This window comes from Lolium rigidum, chromosome 2 (assembly GCF_022539505.1).
Source record: "Lolium rigidum isolate FL_2022 chromosome 2, APGP_CSIRO_Lrig_0.1, whole genome shotgun sequence".
Classification (NCBI taxonomy): Eukaryota; Viridiplantae; Streptophyta; class Magnoliopsida; order Poales; family Poaceae; genus Lolium; species Lolium rigidum.
Genome location: NC_061509.1, coordinates 112,038,913 through 112,050,578, shown reverse-complemented (window position 1 = coordinate 112,050,578; position 11,666 = coordinate 112,038,913). Strand labels below are relative to the sequence as shown.

General features: G+C 40.8%; 1 protein-coding gene across 1 annotated transcript; it reads left to right on the top strand.

Annotated features, from left to right (window-relative positions):
* Nucleotides 1–5,548: 5,548 nt before the first annotated feature.
* LOC124692236 (protein FAR1-RELATED SEQUENCE 5-like) lies at nucleotides 5,549–9,137 on the top strand. The gene is made up of 6 exons (XM_047225557.1): nucleotides 5,549–5,814; nucleotides 5,909–6,031; nucleotides 6,106–6,252; nucleotides 6,393–6,446; nucleotides 6,526–6,588; nucleotides 6,681–9,137. Exons 1-6 carry the CDS (start codon nucleotides 5,809–5,811, stop codon nucleotides 8,820–8,822), a joined length of 2,535 nt encoding a protein of 844 aa, XP_047081513.1. The 5' UTR covers nucleotides 5,549–5,808; the 3' UTR covers nucleotides 8,823–9,137.
* The last annotated feature ends 2,529 nt before the right edge of the window (nucleotides 9,138–11,666 follow it).

Here is an 11,666-nt window from a genome sequence, read left to right as displayed (position 1 = left end):
GGCTATGGTGTGGGGCCCCCGTGCCTCCTCCGACTCTGCCCTGCCGCCTACTTAAACTCTCCATCGCGAAAACCCTATTACCGAGAGCCATGATACGGAAAAAGTTCCAGAGAAGTCGCTGCCGCCAATCCCATCTCGGGGGATTTAGGAGATCGCCTCCGGCACCCTGCCGGAGAGGGGAATCATCACCGGAGGGCTCTACATCACCATGCCCGCCTCCGGACTGATGCGTGAGTAGTTCATCCTTGGACTATGGGTCCATAGCGAGTAGCTAGATGGTTGTCTTCTCCTCTTGTGCTATCATGTTTAGATCTTCCGAGCTGCCTATCATGATCAAGATCATCTATTTGTAATGCTACATGTTGTGTTTGTTGGGATCCGATGAATATTGAATGCTATGTCAAGTTGATTATCAATCTATCATATATGTGTTGTTTATGTTCTTGCATGCTCTCCGTTGCTAGTAGAGGCTCCGGCCAAGTTGATACTTGTGACTCCAAGAGGGAGTATTTATGCTCGATAGTGGGTTCATGCCTCCATTGAATCCGGGACAGATGATGAGAAAGTTCTAAGGTTGTGGATGTCTTTGTTGCCACTAGGGATAAAACATCAATGCTTTGTCTAAGGATATTTGTGTTGATTACATTACGCACCATACTTAATGCAATTGTCTGTTGTTTGCAACTTATACTGGAAGGGGTGCGGATGCTAACCCGAAGGTGGACTTTTTAGGCATAGATGCATGCTGGATAGCGGTCTATGTACTTTATCGTAATGCCCTGATTAAATCTCATAGTAGTCATCATGATATATGTATGTGCATCTCTATTTGTCAATGCCCAACTGTAATTTGTTCACCCAACAGGCTAGTTATCTTATTGGAGAGACACCACTAGTGAACTGTGGACCCCGGTCCATTCTTTTACATCTGAAATACAATCAACCGCAATCTCGTTCTCTCGTTGTTTTCTACAAGCAAACATCATTCTCCACACCATACGTTTAATCCTTTGTTTTCGAAAGCCGGTGAGATTGACAACCTCACTCTGTTAAGTTGGGGCAAAGTATTGTGATTGTGTTGTGCGGGTTCCACGTTGGCGCCGGAATCCCCGGTGTTGCGCCGCACTACACTCCTTCACCAACAACCTTCACGTGGCCTTCATCTCCTATCGGTTCGATAACCTTGGTTTCTTTCCGAGGGAAAACTTGTCTCTGTACGCATCACACCTTCCTCTTGGGGTTCCCAACGGACGTGTGCTTCACACATTATCAGATTCCATCAACCCTAAGCCTCAAAAGGTGGGCATTGCCGAGGAGCACCCTCGTCAGCTAACATGAGGGCACTCCCTGCCATCTTTAGTTCAACATAAATGAATTAGAGTACTAACTTTTTTAATGGCATTATCTTGAAAAACAGGGATCGTTCATGTCACTATTTCGTTGAAACAAAACCTACAGCGCAAGCCAGAAGGCAATCTCTAGCCCAAATAGTTCCAGAGCCCAAATTCTTCAAACATACCAAAGTAAAAGTGAGAAAAGTTTTGCTCACCCTGATGTCTAGAACAAGACAAAGCGGTGCAAATTAAACTCGAACTAGCCTCACGATATCACAGACTTTGGACATAGAAGGCAAAACAAATACTATGAAAGCCTAAGAAGGAGACTAAGTACCTTTCCATCATCCCCAGCTTCCAATCAACCGATGATCACACATGAACTCCATCCACTTCCTTCGGGTGATCCTTTAGATAGGCTTCAGAAGCACAACCATCAAGTTGAGAAGAGGTGTCTTCCAGGTTGATATATAGCCAAAGGAGGTGTAGCTCCCTCCGGCATCAGCAACAACAGGTTTTTTATTTTTCTGATTAGGATTGCCTCAAACTGGTCTACTAGCTCCCAGCCCTGGTCTTTGAAAGGAACATTCAGATCCGCATGTAAGACAGAATTAGCCCCCAAACCTGCTTCATAGATATCCAAGTTTTGCAGTTAAAGACCAGTTGTTCCTGTTATTTCATATGCTCCAAACAATAGCAGCTGAAATCATATTGAGCTGCATAAATTTCTTATTGCATAACCAGTTTGGGGCCAAAGAGATGAAATCTGTAATCATCACATTATAGACCACAAAGACATGTAACTATAATAATTTAGAAACTAAGAAGTCAAAGAACAAATGATTAACCGACTCTATCTCTTTAAAAAGAGTGCATTCCAAAAGTTTCAGAATGCCCCTTTTCCTCAGGAGTCCCTAGTTAGAATTATTTGGGGGAGAATAACCACAAGAAATTTTGAATCCTCAGAGGTATCTTAAGATCCCAAACAACATGCAAATAAATGGGTTGGACCCTCTAAAATTAAAAATGGCATAAAGAGACTTAGAAGAATAAATTCTTTTAAAATCATATTTCCAAATTAATTGATCCTCTGAGTCATTAAACAAAATACTACTAGCAATATCTACAATCTTCATCCACTGCTCCATCATGTGGTCGGCGAAGTTCTTCACGAAGTCACATCTCAACTAATGTACATCCCAAAGGGAAGCAAATCGGTTTGAGTTTGCTGATTTGAAACAAAATACCAATATTGGTTGGCAAGGGCACATAGCAAACCACGCGCCCTCACAAAACAAACTCATCCACCACTACCTATTTTTCATTTATATTCAAATTTACGGAAGAAGCCTGGTGACCGGGTGTATACGTGAGCACGCATTCATTGGTTGACACGTGTCACATCTAGCAATTCACTGTTACCATCATTGTTGGGTTAGCAAACCACATCAGCACTAACAACACTTCCAAATCATGTAGGACCCACCTTTTTGAATTGAAATAGTGGGCCAGATGCACTTTCAAAGCACGTAGGACCCACGCCAAGTACGTTTAGCGATGGATAAGACAACGTCAAGGCAACAGATCCAATTGATAAGAACCGGATCTCAACGCAGATCGTGTGGCATCTAGAGGGTGCTCACGTATACACCTAGTCACCAAATCCCCTCTCTTCAAATTTAACTGCTCTTGAGGCCCACATCAAACCCGTCCAAAACACGGAAGAGTTTGTGTCGTGACAACAAAGGGTATTTGGGTTTCTTGTACTATAATTAGCATCTAGAACTCTCTTCCACAAGCTACCATCAGCATGATCGTATATTTTCACCCAGTAACCATTAAACATAAATTTAAATCCTATAAATTGGATATTCCCAAATTAAACCACCATATTCTTTTTTCATACGAATGGAAGGCCAATTAGCCAGGTGGATTTTTCTATGTCCTTCCTCATCACTCCACATATAGTTAGATGTCTGAGTATTAATTAAATTAAGTGAACATTTAGGAAATTTGAAGAAGTACAACATGTAGATAGGAATACTAGATAAGAAAGTTTGAATGAGGATTATTTTAGCTTCAGAAGACACAAGTTTTCCCCTCCATCTGCCATTCTACTAATCACGTTATCAATCAAATGTTGTAAATTTTATCTTTTCAACTTATTAAAGTGGAGAGTTATTCCTAGATACTTCACAAGGAAAGAAACAACAACACACTGAAAAATATCAAGGAAATGGAGGCACTTCTCATGTTCCATGTTAATACACATTAATTCACTCTTATGGTAGTTAATTTTCATCTCTAGGATCTGGTCAAAACATGTCAAAGTCCATTTCAAATTAATAACAATTCTTTCATTTTTCTCTAAACAAAATTAGGGTATCATCTGCTATATATAGCAGACACACTACGCCACCTCCACCTCGTATCAAATTGGGGCAGAAACCTCTAATCAAGCCATTATTTGATCCCTTGATTAGCATCTTAGATAAACATCTACTATGAAACTAAATAGCACAGGGGCAAAAGAGTCCCCTTGTCTCAAAAAAAATCCCGACAAGAAGAAATCACCTTCAATGTCATTAACCTTGACACCTACTAATCCCTCTTGAGTTACTAACTAATGAGGGAAATGGTTCTAGGATAAAAACATGTAAGGTCAAGTATTTCATACATGAAATGCAGGTTTGCTCTATTATATGATTTTTCATAGTCAATTTTAAATACTAGGCCATGTTCTTTTCTCCTATGCACCTCATGAATTATTTCATGTGTAGTGGCCACACATTCCAGTATAAATCTACCTTTAATGAAAGCGGAATGCAAGAACGAAATAAACCTATCTATAATTCTATCAAATACATTAATAATTACTTTCGTACCAATTTTGAAGATACAATTAAACAAACTGCTAGGTCTGAATTTCTTTATATCCCTAACATCATCTTCTTTAGGGATTAGGGCAATCATGACAAAATGTAACCTATAAATGTCTAGGGTACCCTGGAACAAATTAAAGATTTCCATCAATCAAACTTAATCATGTCCAAGAAGTGCTGATAAAACATGAAATAAAAGCCATCAGACCTAGTGCCCCATCAACATAAGAACCAAACAGTGCCTCTCTGACCTCTTCCTCTGTGAAACTATTTTATAAGATACTATTCGCCTCATCAATGACCTTTTCCTCGGGAGACAAGTAGTCATTGACTAAGGTAACATTAGGTCTATTCTGTTTCTTAAACAAGTTTTATAATGATCAGTTGCAATTTTAAGAATCCCTTTATAGTCAGTTTCAGGACCATTGGACCATCCAACACAATAATCCTCCTCTTTATTTTTCTATTAGGAACCACATGAAAGTATGATGAGTTTCTATCTCCTCCTAAAACATTTCTATCCCTACATATTTGTCTAGCCTTAGTCTCTTCTATGATCCAATATGAATTCAGATCCCTTAGAATGAAATCTAGTTTGCTCATCTCTTCATCTGTTAGAGGTTGATTTTCAGATAAGTTGGATAATTTTTTGAAGCTTTAATATAGTGTTTTTGTATTTTAGAAAAAATAAAAACAGTACTAATTTTTGTTAGGGAGATATATAGATGATTTCATGAACATGTAAAATCTTGTTAAAAAATACATCATATATAGGGATACAAAAAAATGATTTTTTTTTGCTTAAGTAGGCATTAGAGTTTCTTTTTTAGTATTCACATTTATCATTTTTGTTAAGGTCTGGTATGAACCATGGTAAACATCCATAGGCACTTGTAAACTTTATCCAGAATTTTGTGATGTAAATAGTTAAATTTTTCAACAACAAAAAATTGGGCCACATGTTGCCTAGGCTCTCTTAGATTTCCTTACTTGAAACTAGATATGCGGTCAATTTCAACTACACCCTTTGATCCATAATAAGTGTCGTGGTTTTAGTTTAAATTTTAACTAAAATCGCAGCAGTTAGTATGAATTCGTAGGAAGTATTAAACTTGCAACATCCAAAAAAAACCTAAATTATCAATATTATACTGTACTATATATGCCCTTTAATATCATAAAAGATGGATATTTTCTCATATATTTGATCAAAATTTATGTTTTGAAATAAGCTGTGCACTAGATAGCTAATCGGTGGATGTTTACTCGATTGCGACACAGCAGACAGCGCACGATAACCCTTCTGCAGTCTTCTCTCTCTCCTCAGCAGCAGCAGTCTCCTTCCCTGTCCAGCCCCGTCAATACCTCTCTTCGTCGCCTCCCGAACAACGGCGGCGGCGGCGGCGGCAGCAGTCTTCGTCTGCTCTCTCCCCAACCAGGTCAAATCTACCCCTCATCTCCTCACCTTACCCTAGCATCCGCACGGGACACGGATCCAACCCCTCGCCCCTCCCCTCTGCTAATGGGAATTTGGATCTAGAACCCTAGTCCTCTTCTGCCGAAGCGCACGCGGCGCGGCGGTGATACTGGCGATGGAGGTATATACAATCCCCGCCGCCAACATTTATGCGGTATACGCAAAAGGATAACGTTCCTGCGCAACTTTGTGTGATACTTGCGCTTTTGTTTCAGGTGGCCAAGTCCCCAAATCTGGAACAGTCGGGTGTTCAAATGGATGGCGAGCTACCGACGCTTGCAGCGGATAATCACATTGAGCAAGTGACAGGAGCTGTTCCCACAACCAATCCCAGAGGAGTAAGATTACTTGAAACCTTCGTTGTGGAGGAGACTTGGAATTCTGTATAACTCTGGGAAACTGTTGGTTCCAGGTTGTAATGACAGGAAAGGTTGCGAAATCCAACAATTCAGGGAAGATCGCAGAGAACCCCACAAACAAGAGAGTGATATATATTGTAGCTGGCGATGATGGTTCCCATGTACCCACCTTGCGCCAAGTAAAGCTGCATGGAGAAAAGGTACTTGAACACTTCCTTTTTTTCGCCTCTGTGTCTATAAGTGGATAATATAGTGTTAATGTAGCAAATAGGCGATACAGTTACCACAAAGGTGCCGACACATTACAAAATACTGTGCCTCACACATACTTGTATTACAGGCCACTAAGAGTGACGCGAAAACTATAGCAGCCGCTGCACGCAACTTGTTTAAGGTATTTCAAGCCAGTGCTTTTTTACCTTTCCTTCTTAGAATGACTCAATGTCTGGTATTAACTTGAAAGAAATACACAGGGGGCTGCTGGCAAACAACCAGTGAGACGAGGAACAGTACACCTGAGCAGTGATATTTGTCAGGTTTGGAAGCCAAACAAAATATAACTAATATTCCTATGTAATATGACATACTACTTATAGTAGGTTAACACAAATTTTGCACTTTCATGCAGGAACAATCAACAGAGGTCATTGATGAAGATGCAGAAAGGATATCGGCAGTTCAATTCGAGAAAAGTACTAACTCTGTGGACCATTCACCGCAGAATGCTCAAGAGCAAAACGTGTTGCATGATATTATGGAAATCAATGAAACATCTAGCAGCGATACAAGCAGTGAAAGTGATTTAGAGACCAGCTCAGGCAGTGAGTCAGAAAAAGAAACAGGGAGGTTCTTCTATCCTAGTCCTGAGGTACTGGATATTGCAAAGCAACCAGAGGTTGGAATGAAATTCCCAACCCTCGAATATGCACACGAGTTCTATAACACATATGCTCTCCAAACTGGTTTTGTGGCAGTTAGGGGCAGAAATTACAAGAGACAGAAGTTTCAGCTAGACTGCAACAGGAGTGGCAAAGGAAGGCTAGTTGACAACCCTAACAGGCAGAGGAAGAGGAAAAGAAATATTATACAGAAGACAAATTGCCAAGCTAAGGTGATAGTGAAGCTTGTTAATGGACAATGGGAGCTCACAGCAGTTCAGAATGAGCATAACCATCCTTTATGTCCAAGCCCTTCGTTTGCTAAATTCTTAATGAGCAAAAAACACATGTCAGCTGAAGAAAGGTCATTTTCAAGAGTTCTTCAACAATGTAGGGTACCTCCCAAAAAAATTATGAAGATTATAAAAAGAATGAGAGGAAGCTTTGGGAAAATACCATCAGAAGAAAAACAGGCAGGCAATGTGCAGACTGCAGAACAACGGAGAAAAGCAAACTCAGATGTCGAGAAAACATTGAACCGCTTCATGGAATTGCAGCTCCGGGACCCCTGTTTTTTCTACACTATGCAAAAAGATGGAGACAACATAGTTCGGAGTATTTTCTGGACTAATGCGAGGTCAAGGATGGATTATGAGACCTTTGGTGATTTCATATCATTTGATACCACCTGTAGCACAAATAGGCACAATATGCCTTTCACTCCTATCATTGGTATAAATAACTACGGAAGAACAATCGTGTTAGGATGTGCCTTGCTGCAAGATCAGAGAGCTGAAACCTACAAATGGATGTTACACACTTTTTTGCAAGAGATGGGAGGTAACATGCCAAGAGTAATCATAACAAACCAGGATGAAGGCATGGCAAAAGCAATTGCAGAGGTCATGCCACAAGTGAGGCACCGGTTTTGCAAATGGGATGTAATGGGGAAAGCACAGGAAAAGCTAGCAGCATTGGCAGCAAGGGGCAACATAAAAGGAGAGCTGGATAACTTGGTTGACAATTCACTGATAGAAACAGAATTTGAAGAAGGATGGAGTGCACTCATCGAGAGATATGATGCAAGTGAAAATGAGTACCTACAATTCATGTGGCAAACAAGGAAAAAGTGGGCGCCTGTTTATTTCAGAGAAGATTTCTATCCTTTTATCGTGTCAGCTGGAGGTAGCCAGGGAACAATCTCATTATTCAAAGGGAATGTGCTTCCCAAGGATAGAATAGAGAAGTTCATAGAAAAATATGAGGAGATTCAAGATATGATAATAAAAATGGATGAGGAAGATGGATTACAATCTGGAACAGAACCTTCATGCTTCTCATTGCAGCCAATAGAAAGGCATGCAGCACATATTTACACAAGGCAAATATTTCTGAAAGTGCAGAAGGAACTGCTTCATTCTACAGCATTCAAAGTGCAGGAGATACAAAGGGATGCTTTGTATAGACTGGAGAAGGTTTTCAATTATGAGAACCCAGAGTATGATAGAAATTCATTCGAAGTGCTAGTTGAGCCTGGCACCAATGTATTCAATTGCCAATGCGCGAAATTTTCCAGGGATGGAATACTGTGCTGCCACATATTCAGACTTCTCACACAGTTTGGAATCTGTGAAATACCAGAAAAATACATAGTGCCCAGATGGACTGACAAGTATGATGAACAGCTAAAACAGTACAAGGAAAAATGCTTGGAGATACAACAGTCAGATAATACAATGAGATATGCAATGTTAATGAGTAAAGTATCTGACATTGGCAAACAAATATGCGGTGATAGTGCAAAATGCAACATGCTCATGGTGGAGTTAGACAAAATTCAAGAAAAAATGGCAGCTATGACAGTTGAAAATCTGGAAAATAATCACTGTTAGTACATGCTGAGCTTTGGCAGCAGTGGCACAAATGTGGCTTGTAAGGTATGGTGGAGGCTTACGTGTGTGGTGGCAAGGATGTTCAGTAGCAAGATGCTGTTTTGAATGCTGAAAGATAAACCAGGAGAAGTCTGTAGATAGTTAGGGTAGTCAATCAATTAATCGTGTGCTGGCCCAGGAGGACCCTGTCCACAATGTAGAATGGTTGGTAAGGTTTGTTTTGCCTAGGTAAGATAGAGATAAGAGTCCATGAGAACTAGGTAGTCTTATTAATGACATGTTAACTATTCAGGTAGTGCCATCATGATTCTGTTAGCACCTGCGGTTCATGTGATCTATTCTTGGTCGCGCTAAATATGTTGCCTGATGCACACACAGATTCATCAGTATTTTTATCCAATATTTTGTTTACTGCCCTACCAGGTAGAGGTCTTTGGTTTCTTTTATACATGTTATATTTGGTGCAGGGAGCTCTGGAGCTGCCTTTCTTGTTTCATCTTGCTCGTTGATCTGTTGAACCTGTTTGCGTAGGATTTGACTCCTGCATTTTCGATACAGCTTCCTGCATTTTGAACTATTAACATAAACTCAAATTTCTGAATGTTCTTTTATGCTAGAATCTCAATTTAGCTCCTGGGTGCATATGCTCCCTCTACCAAAAAAACATATTTCAAAGTGTTGAAAAGTTTTGACTAAAAATTCTACATGTACATCTCCACAATATATGTTTGTTCGTCAAGTTTCACAGAAGAAGGATTTTTTTTGAGGTCTATGTAAAACAGAGGAAATTTATCTTGTGAAAAACCTTATTTGTATCACCAATTTTTTGTCTTTTTTATATACACGACTTCGACATTTTAAAATGTGCGTAAGATGCATTTCAAAATAAAGGAAGCATATGCTTCCATGTGCCAAAACATCACTCATTATGCTAAATTGAACATGTCTATGTGCTTCTATTCCAAATCGGTTATTGTGTCTTCCAGCAGCTTAGAGTCAAGGTGTATCAACGCTTGTACTCCCTCTGATCTATTTTAAATGATTCGTATTTAGTATAACTTTGTATTAAATTTGAATCAATTAAAAAAGATCGGAGAAAGTACTTGAGACTAGGCATGTTGATTAAAATGGTTAGGTTCAGATTTTCTGCAGCAGTATCAGTGGTAGAAATATGCGCTCACATTTTAAAGATAGAGTAACTAGGGGGAGCGGTGTTTTGGCACATGGGAGCATATGCTCTCTTTATTTTGAAATGCATGTTACACATATTTTAAAATTTCAAAAAATTGAAACGAAAAATTCGCACATACATCTTCACGTGCTACACGCTCACAAAGTCGTTTCATGAAAAATCGACTTGTTGTGTGGCGTGTGTAAAAAAGACAAAATTCAATGCTTAAAATAAGGCTTTTCAGAAGACAAAATTTCCCTTTTTTACATAGACCACAAAATGTATCGATTCCTCACGAAACTTGGCAAACACACGTATATTATGGAGATGTACATGTAGAATTTTTTGTCAAAATTTTTCGACATTGCAAAACATAATTTCTTGGTATAGGGAGCATATGCACCCGGGAGCCGAATTGAATTTCTGGTAGGTTTGTGAAAAAAACTGATGCTGATAACATACCTAGTCTTGTGGAATTAAAGGTTTTACTATTATGAAACAAATTTCTTGCACTGCTGATGAATATCCTGTTACAGCAGATACATAATTGTGAACATTTTTCATCACTGAATATAAAAGAGCAATATTTTGTGGTACAGCTGATGAGTTTTCTGCTGCTTAAACTACTTGTAAGAGCATCTCCTTGGACATCACCCAAAGGGAGCCGGATCGAGCATTTGGGTGACGCGTTTTGTTCGTTTGGGGGAACGTTGCTCTCCAGTTGTGTCCCCCAAAAACGCACCTCAAATAAATAAATGTGCACGAAAATAAATGTTTTTATGTAAATTTGATTATATATTACAAGTTTGAATGAAAACGGCTAGATTTTATCTAACCCTAGCCTACTGGCCGTCCGACGTTGCGTTCGACGGCCCCGCCCCGTCGTTGTCTCCCCTCCGCCGCAACTCTTACTTCGCGCGCCGCCTCTCCCTGCGTAGGGTGGAGGCCAGACGCCGCTGCTCCAGCAGCGCGTCGTCGCCTGCCATTCCCTGTTGCGTCGCCTAGAGGGAGAGCTCGACGGCGTGGCGAATCTACGCGTCTTCGCTGGTAGGGCCGTCTTCCTGGAGCTTCTTCTCTGACTCGAAGGACTCGACGAGCGCTCGCTGCTGATCCGCCGCCCCGTCCGGGTGGCGGCCCGTCGTCGTCGGACCACTCGAAGAAGTCGTCGTCGTCCTCCTCCTCCTCCGCCACCTCCGCCTCGTCCTCCTCCTCCGCCTCGTGCTCGTCGTCCTCCTCCTCCATTTGCGCCTCTATTTGCGCCGCCAACGCATCGGCCTCTACCGCCAACGCATCCGCCCGCGCCCCCAGGCCGCCTCCGTTGCCGTCAGCGCTGATGTGGTGACCCTGCATACCACTGCATGTTGTAGTATGCCAGTCGTTGATATAACATTCGCGAAGTACCATTCCGCAAATATTACATCCCTCAGAGTAGTACAACAGAACATAGCAGGGTCCATAACTCATTCACACATTATTACAATACATGTACACAAGTCGTCTTGGAGCTCCTCTTGGGTCCTAAGAGGATATCTCCTGGGTTCGAGGTGAACCCATCTTAACTTACAATACCATTGTCTCATTAAACAAAACATTTATTTAAGCGAGCAGCTAAATAGTACGAGTTCGTGCTGCTTGACTACTACTACTCTCTCCGATATCCTTATGCTTGTTCT